This window comes from Lampris incognitus, chromosome 14, assembly GCF_029633865.1.
Source record: "Lampris incognitus isolate fLamInc1 chromosome 14, fLamInc1.hap2, whole genome shotgun sequence".
NCBI classification, from domain to species: Eukaryota; Metazoa; Chordata; class Actinopteri; order Lampriformes; family Lampridae; genus Lampris; species Lampris incognitus.
In genome coordinates this window covers 32,602,570-32,623,737 of record NC_079224.1, presented here as the reverse complement: position 1 = coordinate 32,623,737, position 21,168 = coordinate 32,602,570, and the positions used below count along the sequence as shown (strand labels likewise).

The following is a 21,168-nucleotide window of genomic DNA, read 5'->3' as shown; positions in this document are numbered from 1 at the left end:
ACACACACACACACACACACACACACACACACACACACACACACACACACGCATACAGTATAAAGGAGGGTGAAGGGGTTCCCTGACCCGTCGCTGTCCCAGTGTTCAACATCTGGCCAGCAGATGTGGACCTCTGTGTGTCGGTTGCAACAACAGCTGGAAATATCAGCGCCCTGCCTTGGCTGACAGAAGCACCTCCATCCTCCTTCCCCTGGCTGTATTTTTCTGCTGTCTCTGGCTTTGTGTATCCTTTCTGTCTCTATCTTTCTGCCCATGCTCACCTGTCTCTTTGTCTTTCTTTCTCCCAACATCTTTCTCTCTGGATGGCAGGACCATCTGTGCTTGTTCCCTGTTTTGATTCGAGAGCAATGACCCTTAATTTCACCTCATTCTACTGTTTTTTCATCACGAGCTATTTCAGTGTGATCGTATTTTGCGAAACATTTTGCCCACACACACAATAATGCCCAAATGTGCTGTGTTTTCTACACCTAATTTCTCCATTTTCCCTGTAGGTGTGTTTGACAACTGTTCCCACTCGTTGAGTGAGAAGGGGTGGTCAGTGGGCATTCGCACCTTGGAGCCTGGGAAACCCGAAGACGCGCGGTACTTCTTCATGTTGCGCACGGATCGAGCGGTTAGATCCACAATCATCTACAGCCACCAGCGGTACCGAGCCAACACATGGATGCACCTAATGGCCACTTACAATGGCCATAACATGACCCTGTATGTTGATGGCGCAAAGGTGTGTAAGTTGTGGTGTGTGGTCATTGTTTTGTTTTATTTTGTTTGGTTACATTTGTTTCAGCTCAGCCTCAGTTCTTTTGCAGTGCTGCATCAGTTTATGTCAACTTCTACCCTGTTTTCTTCAGTAAACAATATTGAAAAAAAATCCATCCATTGTGATATTTTTGTGATATATTGTGATCGGGTGCTCCGGTTTCCTCCCACAGTCCAAAGACATGTAGGTCATGTGAATTGGCTGTACTAAATTGTCCCTAGGTGTGTGTGTGTGTGTGTGTGTGTGTGTGTGTGTGTGTGTGTGTGTGTGTGTGTGTGTGTGTGTGTGTGTGTGTGTGTGTGTGTGTGTGAGTGAGCCCTGTGATGGCCTGGCGGGTTGTCCAGGGTGTCTCCCCGCCTGCCGCCCAATGACTGCTGGGATAGGCTCTGGCATCCCCATGACCCTGAGCAGGATAAGCGGTTTGGAAAATTGATGGATGGATGGATATTGCAACATGAAAGAATCAAAACAAGTTACATAGTTTCACAGAATCTATGCAACTTTTTATCTTTCACAGCTCCATTTTCAAAGAACTGATCACTCTAGCAATGGCTAGGGTGATTCAGAGGAGGAAATAAGGCCGTTGTCCAAGAAGTCATTAAATCAGATGTAATTATATTATTTGTCAGATGCATTAGAATGTTTTTCTTCAAGCGTCATCACAAAAAAGTTAGATTTGCTAGATTTCTTTTCCTAGCTTGCATTAAGAGATGTAGCCTAACATGACTGATGGGCCCAGTTTGCCTTTGACTATTGCATATGTGTATTTTGCGATGTCGATTCTGAAATGATACATGGTTCAGCTCTAGTTCAGTCAGCAGCAATGAAGTCCTTAATGTGTATCTAAGGTCATATTTAGTTGGCTTTGCTGATTTACTACGTTAAATTCAGTATAATGTGTTTATATTGAGTGAACTATGTCTCCACTCCTCCTCTCCTCCCCTCCCATATGGTCTCCTCTGCTTTTCTTTCCTCTCAGGTGGGAGAGAGCAGTCTCCAGTCAGGAAATCTCTACAGCTCCTTCATGAAGACGTGCAGGACGCTCTTCCTCGGTGGCAACCAGTCTGAACATGGACAAAGTTTTCGGGGCCACGTTGGCGGCGTTGCATTGTGGGATTATGCCCGCTCTGACAAGGATCTTCCCAGAAGGCCACAGCAAATTGATAAGAGAGAGTCTGTTCTGGCTCTGTGGGCGGACTTCACTGATGTAACTAGCTACAATAAGTTCCTACACTGTCAAATCTCCAATTCTTTAAGAATTTTTTTTTCTTTCTTGGGATTGTCCATCACCTATTTTTTCATGTATTTTTTTGAAAAGCGCCCCCATAGATTTCTACAATATAACAGGGCCCACCATCATCTCTTTTCAATTTGTCTTGCCCACTACTCAGTGGTTGCACTTTTTTTATCTCGCATTTTTTTTTGTTGCTTTAAGTAAATGAAGAAAATGTTGCCATTTTTTGCAGCATAATAGAAAAAAAATAGTTGCAATAACCAAAGGGAACCCTAATCATCTGCAACCTTCATAATCTTGGATGACAGTATGTTTCTGTCAGTACAAGGTTATGTCCTTTGTGAATGAACATTTTGCCTGAGAGTAAATCATTTGCAAGTCTAACTGCAATTTTCAGTCATTCTTCATAGCAAAGTCACTATCTCTTATTCTTTTTCTTACCAAAAGTTCTTGTATTAGGGCTTGGCAAAATTGACAAAATCAGACATCAGTATTTTTGACCAGATACCTCGAAACCAATAATGTGGCAAACTACTGAGGATGACATTGCTTTCATAAGCTATTTGCATACAAGAAAATGTTGAGAAATGATCATTAGTAATGTGGATATGATGACCAAGCAAGTAGAGACATTCATTGTTCATTTCACTCAGCTAAAACAATCTAATAAGTTCAGAAAATTGTTCTACTTTACTGTAATGCAGCCTATATGACCAGAGAATAACAACATTTAAGTTATATCACCATATTATGATAGCCAAAATCCCACATCTGGTCTCATATCACAATATTGATTTTGTATCAATATATTGTCCAGCTCTAAGAAGCGACTGCCCTTTTCTTCTATAATCCACTACTAAGTAAGATGAAGTGACTGAAATGAAAGGAAACAAGGAAATAACACTTGATTTTGATTCTGTCCCCTAGGTGGGGGAGCTGTGGACTCCACACAAGGTGGGCCTCTATCCCTCCATCGTCACCATCCCCATCCCTGAACGGGAGCTCGTCTCCCCTTTCCTGCCCACGCCGTGCGGGCTGACGCTCTGTGACAATACTGACATCATACTCGGCTACAACCGCCACTGGCAGTTCCGCTCCACCAAGCGAGTCCGCTACCGTGTCGTCAACCTCTGCGATGATGATGGCGGAAACCCAACTGTCACCCAGGACCAGATTGATCTGCAGCACCAGGTGCTGACCCAGGCCTTCCGCCCTTACAACATCACCCTGGACCTCACAGTGAACACCGTTAGAAATTCCTCCCTCCGGCAGAGGTTCATCCTCAGCAACTGTCGGATTGGGAAGATTGGGAATCGGCAGTGTGATCCCGAGTGCGACCACCCTAGGACAGGCCATGATGGCGGGGACTGTCTCCGGCTTGGGCCCTGCTATAACTGGAAGAGACAGGACGGGGTTTGTAACCCTGAGTGTAACAGTATACACTATGACTATGATGATGGAGACTGCTGTGATCCGGAGGTCACCGACGTCCTTAAAACTTGCTTCGATCCTGAGTCGCCAGACAGGTAAGGCAAATTATCCAATCCATTTGATTTGTCAGTTAATTGGTGAATAAAGATGTATCCACGTTTGTGAATACAGACCACTAACAGGAATTCAGAACCAAATTCTTCACTTTGCCCGTGGCACCTTGCTTTGCAGCTGTGTTGGATTATCACAGCTGCCTCCTCATGAGACAGAACACAGACCTGACGGCATTGAACACAAAGTTCGTTTCATAACAATCAATTATCAAAAATAAATGTTAATAAATTCAGCAAACTAAGTTAGATGGTTTGCAGTACCACGTTGGCAGTTAGAGCTATGCTTTAAACTGATCACTTTTTTAAAGATGACAGCTCTTCTATCGCTCCAGTTGATTTTCTCAGTAAGGTGCAAACTTTTCTCAAGTCTCCTGAGGGCAAACGTTAAAATGAAATATGCCGCTGGGATGACTACTATGATTTATATCCAACATAACTCGTGGAAGAGGCACTTCAAAGAGTTTTTGTTCAGCTAACACAGAAACAATGTAACTAGTCCTATAATGCGTTTCAAGGCACTGAATGTAATAGGGTAAAACAGTGGTTAATGATAAATTAAAAGTAATGCATTACCTTTTAGGAGGTTTTTGCTGGGCACAAACGAAAGTTCAGTGTTTTTCTCAACATGCATATGTACAGTACATATATAATGACAGTCAGAAAACCAGGTGGGACAGGAGAGAAAGAAAGATTAGGGTTCAATCCTTGGTCAACAGGGGCACATGCTGCTCCAGAGACTCACTTCAAAATCTCTGTGCACACAAGAGGCCACTTATGTGACTGTTTCTCCTCCTAAATGAAGCCACTTTCTGTCTTCCCATGCTGCACCGTTTCAGGGGGAGCATTCAGTGCACCGCTCAACATGTTAGCCATACAAAATGGTACTCTCACTTTCCTCCAGTGGTTTTGGAGAGCTCTGTGAAGTAGGGAAGGAGGGATCAGAAGCCAAAGTACACACTTATTATTACTAAACAACTGGAGCGGAAGCTGCCTTCCATTCTGTCTGACAGACAAGCTCATGCAGAGTTCCAAATAGCATGCATGAGGTCTCGCCATGAGGTTGGCTAGTTTCTTAAAGACACGATTCTTAATTCAAACTGTAGCCAAAAGCTTTGCCCTATGCCATAACAAAACACGAGGATTGGAGCTGATTTTTGGAATTACTGACTTCTCTCTTGATGCCCAGGGCTGTCACGGTGTGTGACAGCTGAACATGAAAATGATATTTTAATCAGCAATTTTTTTTCATTTGTTTTTTTATACAATTTTTATTAGTATTGTTGACTTTGTTGTCATTGGCAGCACTAGTGTAATCTGGGAAAAGTGAAAGTTTATGGTGGTTCATAGCTGCATCAATCCTACTTTGTAACGCTGCAGGGGTGTAACTTAATTCAAGGTCAAGGTTAAGGTAATCTTTACGATTCCCAGAGGGGCATTTTTTTGCACAGCCAGCAGTAAATACAATCAACGTCAACAATCAACACACACACCGATCAACACACAAAGAAACATAGAATTGCATAATGTTATTCAAAAGGCCATTAGCAATGGGGACAAATGAAGTCTTGAATCCATTGGTCTTGCATCTTGGCAAATTATATCTGCAACCAGATGGAAGCAACCTGAACTCACTGAACAAGGGGTGACTTGGGTCAGCAAGAATTGACTGAGTCCTCTTCGAGGCTCTGATTTTGTGCACATGGCAGAAGTCATTTAGATTTGTGCCTGCAATTTTCCTGCACATCTTAATAATTCCTTCTAACCTCATCCTGTTTTTCAAGGTAAGTGACCCAAACCAGCAAATAAAAGAGAAGGTTAGAACAGACTCAATAAAATAAGAGTAAAACATCCTCATAAATGTGGTATCAACATTAAAACTTCTGAGCTTCCAATAGAAGTACATGCGCCGATGGGCCTTTGCACAGACAGCTTCAGGATTTGGTTCAAATGTGAACTTATCATCAATTTTTGCCCCCAGATACTTATACCATTGGACAAACCATTCAAAAATATGGTAGAAATGATTGAATTATGCAGAACTTAAATATTTACCTGAAAACGTAATCTGCGTTTGCAACATATTTGTGGTTAACTCGATGGAGTACAAGTAGCTCGGTTCAAAACATCAATCCTCTTCCCACGTATGGTGGATCACACTGTTCTACCACTGTGAAAATGTTTTTCAGTGTGACTCCCAAATACAATTATTTTTGTTGGTAGCACTTTAGTTTTGCTGTGCTAATGTGGTATTCCTTTGGCCCTTATTATGTCCCAGTCAATTGCAATTTACAGCTTTGGCATCGAGTGGGAGATTTCAAGAATCCCATAATCATCAGTCATTTATCAATAAACAACTGGAAGTGGACACAGTGCAATGTCGAGCAGTAGAGAAGGATTGCAGAGACAGCGTATTTGCCTTTTGATTTGTGGTCGTTTTTGGCCAACTGGCACAGGCCTTTTATGGTTGCACCATTCAAAACAGCCAGTTTAGGACCTCTTGATGCTTGCTCGCTTGCTGGGTTTATTCTCAGCAGTAAAAGAGGGGAATATACCGACATTGTTTTTGATCAGGAGGTTGAGAGAAACGTCTGGAAACTATAGGCTGTGATAGACTGATGACCTGTCCAGGGTTGTCTTCCTACCTTATGTTGGGGGTAGATTCCAGCAGCCATCCTCCCGTTTGTATTCAGAGAGTCGCCGATGTTGTTGTTGTTATGTCAGCTCTCTCTCCCCTGTACGCCAAACACAAACAACCTGGGCTTTAGCGGTGGCCGTTGTAGTATCTGTTGGTAAAGCTGCTTCTTTATTTTTTTTACGAGCTTGTTCTGCCACATCTGCTCACTTCTTCACTCGCTGCTACCTGCCTTCTGCTACATTTGGCTGCTTCTCTGAAGACGTTAAACGCTCTATGCGCAGTATGACTTTTCCAGGGGAAGTCCTACCCAGCAGTAACCATTAAAATGAGCAACTACAATATTAAAGCATTCACGATTTGGATGTTCACAGGTTTTCTTAAACAGGTCAGCGGTATAAAATGTCAAAATGGACATTTTTTTACATGTTAATCTTCAGGAATATAACTTTGAAGCCGAATAATGTCCCTGATACATTATGGATGGTAAAATTCATAGTGGTGTGTGTACTTCTACACAGTGTTGCAACTCCTACCCTGAATCTTGCCAGACTCCTCTGTCCTTATGCTTCTGACCCTCCACTAAAAACAGCATGAACGGCTAATACACTAGAGAGCTGAGCGTCGTAAAAACCGATTCCGAGGTCTTCTGGAAGGGCCCTGACCCTTGACAATGGTGTGTAAATGTGTGTGTGTGTGTGTGTGTGTGTGTGTGTGTGTGTGTGTGTGTGTGTGTGTGTGTGTGTGTGTGTGTGTGTGTGTGTGTGTGTGTGTGTGTGTGTGTGTGTCCCTGGACCACAACTCACGAGTTCCTTGGGGAGAGGGAATATTAATGTGAGGATGACACTTTGCTGGCATTTGTGGAGGAGCAAACCATTTTTATGTTTGGGGTCTGGGATTTTGATATCCCCCCTCCGTCTGAGCTCTCGCACAGGTAATCAGATTGAGGGGCCCTGTATGTGTGCAGCTGCTGAGGGCCAATAGAGGCCAGAGGCTCCAAAGCCAGTTGCTGTCACGACACAGATTTGTTGTTGAGAGCCAGGGCTGGCGCGATGGCCAGGTACACTGCAGACTCTGGCATCACAAGAAAGAAAGCGGAAAGTGAGAGAGAGCGAGAGAGAGAAAGAGAGAGAGAGAGAGAGAGAGAGAGAGAGAGAGAGAGAGAGAGAGAGAGAGAGAGAGAGAGAGAGAGAGAGAGAGAGAGAGAGAGAGAGAGAGAGAGAGAGAGAGAGAGAGAGAGAGAGAGAGAGCAGACAGGAGGTAGGGAAAAATGAGGCAGGGAGAGGGGGGGTGAGAAGGGGGGCATAAGGCAGGTAGGGAGAAGGGAGAGGAGGGAGAGAGAGAGAGAGCAAGAGAAGGACATTTTGTCCATTAATGCGGAGACACATTTCCCTTGCTGGTTCGCAAATCCGAGACACTGTGGTTGTTTGCTGAGCACTCTGGGCGGCTCTTCCATATCCCCCCTGAAAGAACTTTGAATCTGACCTTGTTTGGCACTTCACTTGCATGGGACTCTCATGCATGTGTGATTTAAAGCTCCTCATCAAATCACTCAACAAGAGCCCGAATTCTCTGTGAAATGTCCCCAAATAAAGCTCTATCCCTGGATAAGACTGTAAATTTAGAGAAAAAAAACCCAACAACAATTGTCCCATTGTCATCGCTATCTTTAATTTAGTTATTTGTGAGAGTATCAGTACTGCTCGGCGGTAGATATTTTGGTTCTTTGCCCTTGTAAATCTTGGTAATTGTGATGTATGACTTCACAATTTCTGGAATCCGACTCCAAATTGATCAGAGTACAGAGGTGAATAAGCTCACCAACACTCAAAAAAAGGGTGCACATGTACAGCCTTGATGACATCACTCGTGCTGGCATATCTGTCGATTCAAAAGGGCCTTTTCACTCACCCGCAAATGAAAATTATTTCAATTCCCAAGTAGAGGAGTTTCATGTCTTCTTCTAGCATCTAGCGGCCATGTGTTTGTGCCAGCTTGGCCCCAGACTTACACTGAAGCATCCTCTGAGTCTCAGAAGTGGAGGAGTCAACTCATTAGTGGTCGACTCTGTCAGAAGTGATTACACACTCAAGGGTGACGGATACTGCACGGGGCCTCAGTTGACCTCTGTTTCAGTAACATAACTAGTGCTGGGTTCCCCTAAAGCGCTCTCCATGTAAAACCCTATTCAACCAGGCGAAGCGCCCAACAAAACACATTCCTATTGACAACAAATGCACTCAGTGAGTAAAATGCCGGAGATGAGATTGGTTACATATAGGCAGCCTTTGGCTGTGAGCATCACCAGATCACAAGTACACAGTAGTGTGCCGAAGAGGAGGGGGGATATTGACTCTGTTTACGTCCATACTACTCAATATCACAATTTTCATTATGCCATAGTATCAGTTTTTAAACTCGAAAAATGCATTGCACAAAGTTTGCAACTCAATCTGTTTATTTTATGGTTCTTTGCTTAATTTTGCTCCTTGCAATTATGTTTAAATCAACAACCATGCATGTAGACAATACAATGCTAAGTTATAGAAAATGATAATTAGCAGAAGCTGTCAAATGAGTAGCACTAACTTGGGATATGTGAGGATACTGTTTGCATGTGTGCAATCATGTTGTAAACAAGACAAAATGCAAGAATTGCCTGTTAACATTAAATGACACCAAAATTCCATTATCTAATTTGGGTTTTTTAGACGTTGTAGGGTAATGGTTAAAAAAATTTTTTATCTGCATGAAAAAGCGTTTGTCACGTGATTTATCACGGTATTACGTTAAGTTTATGATAACACTGGGGTGCCTGTGTAGCTGGATGGTTAGAGTGCATGCCACATGGTCGCAACGTCGCCGGTTTGAAACCGGTTGGTGACCTTTGTTGGAAGTTACACCGCTCTCTTTCTCCTCCATCTACTGTCTGCCCTCCATGTCACTATCCAATCTTCTTCTTTCGACTTGTTCAAGATAGTACTATTTCATATTCTGAACTCATGGTATACCATCATAGCAGGGTACCGTTACACCTCTTCTTCCACATCACACAGCTCTGTTTCCCTCAGTTGGATCAAGGGACTCAAAACCGGCCATTCTATATGTATGTAGAAGCTCACCTATATTTCCTTTAGGCCATTGATACCAGGTGAGCGGCACTGGGCCAAAGCTAGAGACTTTTTAATGAGCAAATATGCATCTGATAACCTATTTTGTGCGCTTAAATGGATCGAGGTATAGACCTGGGCAGGGTTAGGTAATATTAGTCAACTAAGCCCCACAGCTGAACTTGATCAATGGCCTAACCCCCCCCTGAGAAATAAAACATAAACGATAACACCAAAAGGCAATTTTAAATGGGTGAAGTAGTGGGTGAAGTAGTGACTGAAGCATGATTAAGTAATGCTAGAAAACGTGGTGCCACAGCTGAACTTGATCAATCACGTAAACCCAAACTCTCTCCTTAAGAAATACACAACATAAAACATGACATCAAAATAATCAAGAAACACTTAGAACCCAAGCTTTCCAATTTGACATGAACACACCAAAACGTGCACAGCGTTAGCCACAATTCATGCATTAAACTAAGTTAAATCCAATTGTATGTATTTTTTTTCTCGTTTTGTTTGTTTTTTGAATATGTATAATCGAGCTTCATTGACCTAAAGCTACACCAGAAGACCAACATTTGGCGGTGAGTCTGTTTACTCAGTAAAGCCTGTAGGCTATGTAAAGCAGATGCAAGGACACTCACATGCCAACTTACGCATGCGCACTGAGCATTCGGGGAGCTGGGTTATTTTTTTTCCTTTTTTTTTTTTCTGAGTGAGTGGTAACACTCCAGAAAACAGTAGGTGGTTCAATTAATAGGCCAAACCTTCTGGCATGCAAGGATAGGTCAGTCCGTGAGACCCTCCGTCTCTCAGACCCAAAAGGGCCCGATGATGATAGGTGCAAAAGCTTTCCAGCTATGAAAGCAAAGGAGAAAAATGACATGTGACATCTCCCCGGCCAAGGAAAAACAAGCCGGCCTCACACATCAAAGTGTCCCAACGGCAATCTATCTCAGTCGTGGAGGAGAGGAAGGGGCAGGGGGCGGGGAGAGTGGGGTACGCGGTTTCAGGTACCCCGACCAATTCAAACAGCTAAGAGTTGGAAGTTTCATACAAGGCAAAGATGGATGTTGATGGATGGAGGCGAATTCTCTGTTGCAGAAGACTTCACCTATGCCGAGTGTACAGAACGTGGAGACCACCTTCGGAGTACTGAGCTCTGCTCCCTTATGTACCTCACATTTTTCAAACACCCCCTCCCCATCTACATCTCCCCTCCATGATCGAGGTGGACAGAAAAAAAAGATGAAATCGGTACGGGATCAAAGCTTTTCCCCTTGGATTCGCCTTCCTGTTGCATGCAAAGAGCAGGTGGTCCTAATACTTTGTGCACTTATTATTTGTTGTTCCATCAAGAACTACTACAGAAATGGTTTGGGGATCTAAGGAAAAATACTAATACTTAACTCTAGGCTCAGTATATTTTATGGTTATGTTTTTACGTGTAATATGGTCCTGCTTATTTTATTTAAGCATTGCATTCATGATCGCACGCAACTGACCGATCCGCGTGCTGAATAGATTCCTTAAATGCAATTTCGATTGAAATGAATTCAAAGATCACCAAATGTTGACAAATTCAATTACAATTTATCAGCAGCAAGGTCTCATACATTATCACAGTATATAATACCATTGTTCCTTTATTCCTTATAGGGCCTACATCAGTGTGAAAGAGCTGAAAGAGGAGCTACAGCTGAGTGGTAAAGACACGCTCAGTGTTTTTTTTGCAAACAACTCGGCCCGTGAGGAGCTGGCAGGAGCTGCAACCTGGCCGTGGGCGAAGGAGGCCCTCAACCACCAGGGTGAGTTCGTTTACATCGCTTATCACATGTGAACGCTTTTCATTCCACATCAAAAATGACAGAACTGTGCCTTTGTGTATTCTGCTATTTCTCTCTATCTTTTATTTATCATCAATCTGTTGTACACTCTCACTCTCTCTCTCTCTCTCTCTCTCTCTCTCTCTCTCTCTCTCTCTCTCTCTCTCTCTCTCTCTCTCTCTCTGTGTGTATATATATATATATATATATATATATATATATATATATATATATATATATATATATATATATGACCCAGCTCACTCTGTCTCTTCATTCTCGGTCCTTCCTCATCCCTCTCTTTGGCCCTCCGTCTATTGTTTTTTTCATCTTTGGCTGTATCCAAATGAAATGGAGAGAGTGGTTGCAGAAGGCAGAGGTTTCCCAGCACATTGCGTCTCTTTCCTCTTCCAATCATTAGGCTCTTTTCCACTGGAAAAGACTAATCAACCCAACAACAACAAAACAAACAAGAGGCAGAGAGGGCCCGGTGCCCTTGTTGCCATCCAAGCCTCCTTGCCAGCGATTTTTTTTTCTTCAAAATTTTATTTGTTTCTGCAGTTCATTCTTTTGTTTCTTCCTGTACCAGCATAAGTACTGCGAAGGTTACAGAGCGGGGAAGACATAGAAGAGAAGGTTCTGGTTTAGGGAAACAGGCCACGTCTTTTTAGGCCGGGCTCTTAAAGAAGGAAAAAAACATCTCAATTTGATAACTGACTTGTGCAGAATATATTTATAACAGTCAATATTTGTACAATATGGACAAAGCTACCACAAAACCACACACAAGGGACAAAGACTAGGACTTGTGACAAGCAAAATGTGCAACTTGGTGCTACTCCATAGACCTTAGCGACGTGGTTTTTTGGAGCCTCAAAATGGCGAGTTTTCATTACTTTTAGAGAAAAGTCCTTGGTGTAAGTGACCATACACACACATACATTTATATATACATGTGTGTGTGTGTGTGTGTGTATGTGTGTGTGCACATATTCCTATATTTGTAATGTCCAACCCTTGACGGCCCACCTTTCCTTTCTTGTGAGGACAAACTTGGCATCTGAGGAAATTTTGGCCAATCCTCACTTGCTCAAGGGTCTGTTCTCAGGTTAGGACCTGGGTTTAGGGTTAATGTTAGAATTAGGATGAGGTTGTGGTTAGGGTTAAAATGAGATTTAGGGGGTGATAGGGGTTAGTATGACATCAATGATGGGTCCTCACAAATCTAAAAGTACCAACACGTGTGCGTATATTCAATTGTGTGTGCATGTGTGTGATTGCTCCTTCTCTTCACCCTCTTTAATTTCTTTCTGTCTGATGAGCTGGTGATGTGCATTCCTCTGCAAATATCTCCTCTTACTAAGAAATTTAGCCGCATTTGCCATTTGGTGGATGTTCTCGGTATGGGTGGCCCCAATGGGAATCAGACTTCCAAACCTGGCAGTATCGGCGTCATGCTCCACTTCCCAAGATACACATGACCACAGGAATGTTTAAGAAAAAGAAAAAGAAAAACAAAAGCTGGCCAACGTTTCCTTAGACACTCGTGCATTTTCTAAGCCCCACAATGTGTTTTGAATGGGTTTCATGGGTCCCTCGCGAAGAAAATGCACTCACGTCATTAAAAGGAACCTGCGATGTTTCCAAACAAATAAAAAAAAATGAAATGAAATATAATAAAATAAAATGAAAACAAGGCAGTCAGAGGGTGGCAACACCCAGTGTGCCTGCTGAACACGTAAAGCCTTGTAACTTCTAATGGTGTCTCGGTGTCCGCAGCCAGTACAGAGAGTGCTAGGTATGGAATCATTTTTCTCCCACAGCCCTCCTGAGCTTTCTGGTTTGTATTTCATGGCTCTGTCTCTAATGGCTGAAAAGTTATCTTGATGGAAGGACAACATACTGGAATGGACGGACACCTACGCACACAAACACACGCGCGCGCATGCACAGAAGTCCCCATGTATGCAATGTGTAAAAATGAGACCAACTTAAATGTGCGTTGTAAAGTTTTCACTCAGTTTCAGTTAAGCTTCAGCCCTACCTTGTAAACAGTAGGTGGGTGCTAACCAGCAGAGAGAGGCAGCTGTTTTAACTGGCACAGCTGAAGGATGTAACCCCCAACATATTCAAGATTCAGGATTCAATGGTTTATTTGTTACATACTTCATGTACAAGTAGAGTAAACAGGGTAATGGTTTTTGGCAAACTCCAAAACTGTGCAACAAGAGAAGTAGAAAAACAACAGCAATAATGATAATAATAGTAATAATAATAAAATGCAAGGGTGTCCGGGTAGCATAGCAGTTGCCCACCAACACGGGGATCGCCAGATCGAATCCCCGTCTTACCTCCGGCTTGTATACAGTATACAGAAAGTATATCCCAATAAATGTCTATATACAACGTGCAGTTGCTATACAAAACAAGTACAAATGAGCAAATAGACTGTATGAGTAATTCAGGACAGTGTAGGTGGGTGTGATCAAGTGGCCACGGTGGGTGTGGCTTCCATTCAACGTCAAGGAACAGTAACAGTGATGGGACTCATGGGAGGTTCTAGTTTTTTTTATTGACTCGAGTTTGTATGAGTCACTCACTAAACAGAGTCGGGTTTTCAGGTTACTGGAGTCACTGAGTCAGTCGTCCAGACCCTGGGTTGTGGCTAGATGGGATACAGCCACGGACTGACGGTTGTACCCCATCTAGCCACAACCCAGTGCATGCGAACCAGCGTTAGACGGCTTTGCTTCCGTCGGCGTCCGAGCCGGCTAACTTCCGGTTTAGCTCTCTTCCGTTAACTTGACTGGGATAAAATAATTTAATCGCGTGGTTCTTCTTCCAAATGTTATCGGACCAAGTGGACCAAATTCTGATACTGAAATGAGCCATTTCGTTGGGGTTGTGGCCGTCAAAAAATGTTATCCACTGTTTCACAGCCGCGCCTTCTCCAATGACTTTGTGCGAGGAAAATGCACAACTGAGGAGTTCAGTATACGGACCGTTATGGCGCGCACGCTAGAGTTTAAGTCCGTCTTAAAAAAAGGCAGCGGTTGCAAGTATTTAATTACCTTTGCGAGACGAACCGGAAGTATATTGCGAAAACTCTACGCCGTCACTCAGAGACGAGCGGAGCAGCGAACTCCCAACGGTAACAAGTGAGACCAGCTGACCAACACACGCTCATACTATGGGGTAAAGCTCTTATACAAAATATTGATATTAAAATAGCAGAAATAATTGTATTGATTTAAAATGATTGTTTCCGTTTAAAAAAGGTCCGCCATTCTGCTTGAAAGACGTGAACGGCCGTCAGTTCCATCAGAACGGCATAACAGTCCAATCAGAATTTACACAGTTGAATTTCATGATTGAACAATCAGAGCTGAGTAGTATTAGTAAACTGCTCCGTCCATTATCCAAATTGCTTATCCTACGCAGGGTCCTATCCCAGCAGTCATTGGGCGGCAGGCGGGGAGACACCCTGGACAGGCCGCCAGGCCATCAAAGAGCCGACACTCACACATTCACGCCTAGGGACAATTTTAGTATGGCCGATTTACCCGACCTACATGTCTTCTGACTGTGGGAGGAAACCGAAGCACCCCGAGGAAAACCACGCAGACATGAGGAGAACATGCAGACAACACAGAAGACGACCCGGGACGACGCCTAAAGTTGGACTACCCTGAGACTCGAACCCAGGACCTTCTTGCTGTGAGGCGACCGCGCTAGGCACTGCGCCACCGTGCCGCCGACTCTGAGGAAGGACACTCCCTCTTAATTCCCTAAACTACTAATAGGGACATTAAAATTCACGGGCCGTGGACGGTTACTGACTGTGGTATGGAACTTGTTGGTGAGTGATTCGTGCAGCCCAAGTTAGACCTTCAGCTCAGGCTGGGAGAACAAGTAGTGAGTTGAAACAAGCGCCAAAAGTGGTTGCTTTTCTCACAGGGCTAGGTTAATACAGTAATTAACTTGACACATTTCCACAAATGCAATTAATATAAGAGTTGCACAATCATGACATGTCTCGCCTCGTCTTCGCAGTTGGTACTAGCTAGCGGGAGGGGCGAGTAAGTGAACGAGTTCATTGGGACGAGGAGTTGTCACTCCCGACTTAGCAAAAAGTCGTTCGTTTCGAACGATTCGTTCATGGCTCGCTCATCAATACTTACTTCTTCAGTTGTCTGAGGTGATAAAGATGCTGCCTTGCCTTTTTCACCAAAGTGTCTGTGTGAAGTGTCCATGTTAGGTCCTCAGTGATGTGAACACCGAGGTACCTGAAGCTGCTCACCCTCCATACTGGGACACAGTTGATCGAGAGGGGTGTAGGTCTTTTGCTGTGTCTTTAGGAGCGGCATGGTGGCTCAGTGGTTAGCGCTGTTGCATCCCAGCATGAAGGTCCTGGGTTTGAACCCCAGGGCGTTCCAGCTCCTTTCTGTGTGGAGTTTGCATGTTCTCCCTGTGTCTGTGTGGGTGTCCTCTGGGCGCTCCCGTTTCCTCCCACCATAAGAAAAAACCAAACATGCATATTAGGGTTAATACTCTTGTCTGTGCCCCTGACCAAGGCAATGGAAAGAGGAACTGGAGTTGGTCCCCTGGTGCTGCAGCTGCCCACTGCTCCTATACAGTAGGATGGGTTAAATGCAGAGAACAAATTCTTTGTAAGAATACAATTCGTTGTAAGAATACAATGTTGAATAAAGTGGCTTTCATTAATTCTAAAGTCCACAGCAAGCTCCTTGGTTTTACTGACGTTGAAACCACTGTGACAGATCCTCCACTTCTTCCAGGTAAGCTTCTCATCATTGCTGGAGCTCAGGCCCACCACTACTGTGCCGTCAGAGTCAAACAGTCATGTGTGTACAAAGAGTAGAGCAGGGGACTCAGGGACACACACAACCTTGGGGGGGGGGGGGGTCCTGTGTTGACAGTGAGAGAGGTGGAGATGTAGCTACCATAACCACCTGGGGTCTACTGGTCAGAAAGTCAAGGACACACTCAGGGAGGTGTTCAGGTCAAGTTCCCTGAGCTTGGTGACCAGTCTGGGGGGCACTATGGTATTGAAAGCTGAACTGTAGTCAGTGAACTGCATTCTCACATAACCCCCCCCCCCCATTGTTAAGGTGGGATAGGGTGGTGTGCAGTATATGGGAGAGGGCATTCTCAGTGGTTTGGTTGAGGCAATAAGCAGATCGTAGGGGGTCCAAAGCGCTTGGGAGAGAGGAGCAGATGTAGTCCTTAATAATCCTCTCAAAACACTTTATGACCACTTTATGACCACAGAGAGCTACAGGATGGTAGTTGCTGAGGTCGATTAGATTGGTTTCTTTGGTACTGGAACAATAATAGACCTCTTGAAACATGTAGGTACTACAGACTGGGCCAGGGAGAGATCGAAAACTGTGGTGAATACAGGGGCTAGCAGTTCAGCACAGGACTTCAGTACTCGTCTGGGGATGCTGTCTGGACCCGCCGCCTATAAATATTTAACGATAATCTATTTTGGAGTCACGAATAAAAAAAATATTACATCCTTAACAGTGTCGCTGTTTTGTATGTGTCAGGCTGAATGACTTAAATTTATTATTCAATGGGTGTCTTCCTTTTCAAGCAACTACCAGTCATTTCGTCAGGGTCAGATGTCACATTGGTGCAAATAGTGGATATCTTATTTCGGAAAAGAAACTGCTGAATTATAAACGACTCTCCCTCCACCGATCCATTTTTTGAATGACTTTTATTTCAAGTCCCTCGTTCTGCACATCTGTCCCTGTTTAGTAGGAGTGAGGGGATGACAAGATGTCTCCTAGGGCCCCTTGTTTGATGTCTTCATATTTAATGTCTTCATTGTACAGTGTCTTCACCGCTGAATACTGAACACCACACAAGCGCTGTTTCTAATTAGTTAACCAGCAATGTCATGTCTATTGCAGATATAGTATCATTAGTATTCTTCAGAAAACACAAAAAAAGCCGACTTCCACTAGCAAGATCTTTTGGGTGCATTTTCAATGGCTTGGACTGGTTCCAGGGTCACGAACTCTTCTCTATATGTGGCAGCAAAGAGTCTTTCCTGCTTTCTTTTTTTTGGTTTGTTTTGAAGTGCAAATGTGTCTACATCATTTTTAAATGGTTAGAAATATCGCAGTACTTGGGCGGAATTTTATAGCCTGCAGTACTAGCCCCCCAAAGTTGCATAGAGAAGGAAAACATAGTAGCATAACAAGTAGTTGTGTCTGATACTCGATTCTTGAATCAGTATCATTGTATTTGATGTAAGGCCAGTTGTGTTTTTTTTAATTCAATTTAAATTGCAGTCATGAAAAGTGGCATGCAGACAAATTAGAACATAGTATGAACATAGCATTATCACAGACAAAAAAAGAAGGATAAACATCTCCCATTCTCCTCTTCACTCTTAATGGGGATTTTCAGCACTCTCCAATCACTTATTCTTTATTTATTCATTTATTTATTTTGTATTTCCCCCCCAGTTTTGCTTGGCCAATTACCCCACTCTTCTGAGCTGTTCTGGTCGCTGCTCCACCCCCTCTGCCGATCCAGGGAGGGCTGGAGACTACCACATGCCTCCTCCGATACATGTGGAGTCGCCAGCCACTTCTTTTCACCTGACAGTGAGGAGTTTTGCCAGGGGGATGTAGCGCACGGAAGGATCATACTATTCCCACCAGTCCCCCCCAAACAGGCGCCCGACTGACCAGAGGAGGCGCTAGTGCAGCGACCAGGACACATACCCACATTCGGCTCCCCACCCGCAGACACGGCCAATTGTGTCTGTAGGGACGCCCAACCAAGCCAGAGGTAACATGGGGATTCGAACCGGCGATGCGTGTTGGTAGGCAATGGAATAGATCGCTACGCCACCTGGACGCCCTACTTATTCTTTATTTCTATAATAATCTACGACTCTGGAGAGATTAGCAAGTTGAAGGGGTGTTTTCTGATGGCAAGAGACACGTCTGTATTTCTTTTTACTTTCAACAGCCTTGTTTCCTTTGTGATCCACTTTCCATAGGTGGGATGGTGCTGAACCCCTCCTACTTTGGTACGGATGGTCACCACGACACCATGGTCCATGAGGTGGGGCACATCTTTGGATTGTACCATGTCTTCAAAGGGGTGAGCGAGCGTGACTCCTGCGATGACCCTTGTCAGGTAGGAGTACTAGGATTTCCAAAACTCTGCCATGCATGCAGGTTGTGTAAAATTAAGAGTTTCCTTTGGATAACAAATCATTCCCTGTTCATTGCTCAGAATAAAAAAAATAAAATAAAAAAAAAGGATATATAATGTAGATTGTTGCTATTTTGTGGGCAGATGTCTTACAAAGGGAGCTGCTACAGCTGTATAAGGTGGTCTAAGTGAGGATTGGGGACTTGTATATTTAAAATAAATATTAAAAAAAATCGTGTCATTTAAGAAATTAAAGAAAAGATTTCTTAACTTTATCTCTGCCCCGCCTGCAGCCAAGCCAATTTTATTATTATTTTGACTGATACCATGAACTGGCATGAATTTACCATACTTTTATCTATTATCTTAAAACAACCCCAATTTACAATTATCTTTCAGCAAATTCCTTTGCTAGTCATGTGACAACAGCTATGTTAATAACAGGAGATCATCCCGTCCCTGGAGACAGGAGACCTGTGTGCTGACACGGCCCCGACACCCAAGTCCAAAGTGTGCCATGACCCCGGGACAGTCAACGACACCTGTGGAGTGGCCAAGTATCAGAACACACCCTACAACAACTACATGAGTTATACAGGTAGGATGGATAAGCCATGTCCTCCCAAACAATCATTTTTAGATGCAACGCACTTCGTGAACATGGTCTTCGAACTCACTCACTCACAAGCTGACGTTTAGTCTCACAGCTAAATGGGTGAGTGCATCTAAAGTATATAAACTGTTGTAAGACATTAAATATTTTGTATGTGTGATTTTTTTTTTAATTGACTTTATAGTCCTCATCAGTATGAAAATCTGCAAAGTATATTTTTTCTGCACTCCCGCCACTCTTCTCTTAGTCTCCCTTGTATTCTATCACTTGGTATTGCCCATGCGGTATCGTTCAAGGTAGAATTACAAAGAAGTGTAACTGAGAGATGCAGGTGGGAGGCTTTATCACCTTTAACATACTCAAATAGATGTATTTTTTTCTGCCCCCCCCTTTTTTTTTTCTTTGGATTTTCCCCCCCTTTTCTCCCCAATTGTACTTGGCCAATTACCCCACTCTTCTGAGCTGTCCCGGTTGCTGCTCCACCCCCACTGCTGATCCAGGGAGGGCTGCAGACTACCACATGCCTCCTCTGATACATGTGGAGTCGCCAGCCGCTTCTTTTCACCTGACAGAGAGAAGTTTCGCCAGGGGGACGTAGCACGTGGGAGGATCATGCTATTCCCCCAGTTCCCCCTCCCCCCTGAACAGGCGCCCCGACCGACCAGAGGAGGCGCTCATGCAGCGACCAGGACTCATACCCACATCCAACTTCCCACCCACAGACACGGCCAGTTGCATCTGTAGGGTCGCCCAACCAAACTGGAGGTAACATGGGGATTCGAACCGGCGATCCCCGTGTTGGAAGGCAACGGAATAGACCGTCACACTACCCGGACGCCCAATGCAGCCATCATTTGATAAAAGTAGTTCTGATGTGTCATCTTGCTTTTCTGGGTTGTTGGTTGGATAAAAACTGAGTCAGACAAATTAATTTTAGCGCTATTTTAAAATGTCAGCGTTAATCAGGAATCAGGAACACTTTATTTGTCATTTCATTTCATGTACCAATTCAGACAGCAGTACAACACACAGACAAAAACACATCCAAAAACTACAACAACACACATATCCAAACTAGCACTTATAACAAAAGATCACTGTCCAAGGGAATGAACGCCAGCCAGGATGAATGTTGGAACTGCCGGTCTGCATGGGCTAGCAGTTAGCTTAGCCTGCCCCGCTCTCCCAGCCTATCCAGCACCAACTGTCCCAGGCATCAAACTTAGACGTGGACAAAGACTGCATGGACGGTACTGGGTGAGGCTGCCGCAAATGTGAATTTGCACTGCCATCTTCCAACACCGGCATTGGGTGAGGCTGCTGCAAACGCGAATTTGCGCAGCCATCTTCCCACACTGGAAGCAGAACCATATGTGATGTAAATAATACAAAGTCACACAAATAACTGTTTAGGATTGTTTTAAGGGTGTGCGTGTTAATGTGAGTGTGTGTGTGTGTGTGTGTGTGTGTGTGTGTGTGTGTGTGTGTGTGTGTGTGTGTGTGTGTGTCTGCGCACGTATGAGATAACTGGCGGTGAACGCACTGAAGAGCTCTCAAAATCTAGCACACACACAATAAAAAGAGTTGTGCTGCGCTTCTATGGAATAGTGTTGTCGTTCTGCTGTTCTGTTGTTCCTTTTGTTTAAATGTACCTACTGGTGACATTACGTAATACATGTAGAAAATGTCTCATTTGCTACGTCTCATTTATAATGGAAGGCTTGAATGATGAATGAATGGTTCAGAGAATGGTTTAATGGTTTAATTGCGTGGTCTCTGGTGGGGAAGTCCCCCAGTCTCGTCTCAATCCAAAACTGAATGCTAAGATTCAGAAGTTTTCTGTGGGCTACTAATGACGGAGGATCTAAAACGCACATTGAAATGCAAACATTCAATAGTTTAGATTGAAGGATTTATAGAGTTGACATTTTGGACATGTTATGAATGGGTTCATTTAGTCCTTATCAGGGACAGATGTTCAGTGTCTGGTTAAAACCCAATTGACTTGGGACATTCACAATTAAAACAACAGTTTTCTCATATAATCTTATTTCATCATTCATAATGTCAGAGGGGATCCACATTTAGTTGTTGCTTTCATAACATAATTGTGATTCTAGGTTTGTTGTTGTAACAGACATGTTAAATACTTTCAATGTTATGATGTGCTTATGACAAAAAAGCAAAATAAATATGTACAATTTGACAACATGTGA

At 43.6% G+C, this 21,168-nt stretch overlaps 1 protein-coding gene across 1 annotated transcript in view; it reads left to right on the top strand.

The window, feature by feature from the left end:
- The window catches only part of pappa2 (pappalysin 2), a 125,654-nt gene that overhangs the window by 3,496 nt on the left and 100,990 nt on the right, over positions 1–21,168 (top strand). The window contains exons 3-8 of the mRNA XM_056293861.1: positions 516–748; positions 1,764–1,991; positions 2,946–3,544; positions 10,970–11,118; positions 18,182–18,321; positions 18,784–18,937. Coding sequence (XP_056149836.1) covers positions 516–748; positions 1,764–1,991; positions 2,946–3,544; positions 10,970–11,118; positions 18,182–18,321; positions 18,784–18,937 — 1,503 coding nt within the window. The remainder of the gene's footprint in view (positions 1–515; positions 749–1,763; positions 1,992–2,945; positions 3,545–10,969; positions 11,119–18,181; positions 18,322–18,783; positions 18,938–21,168) is intronic.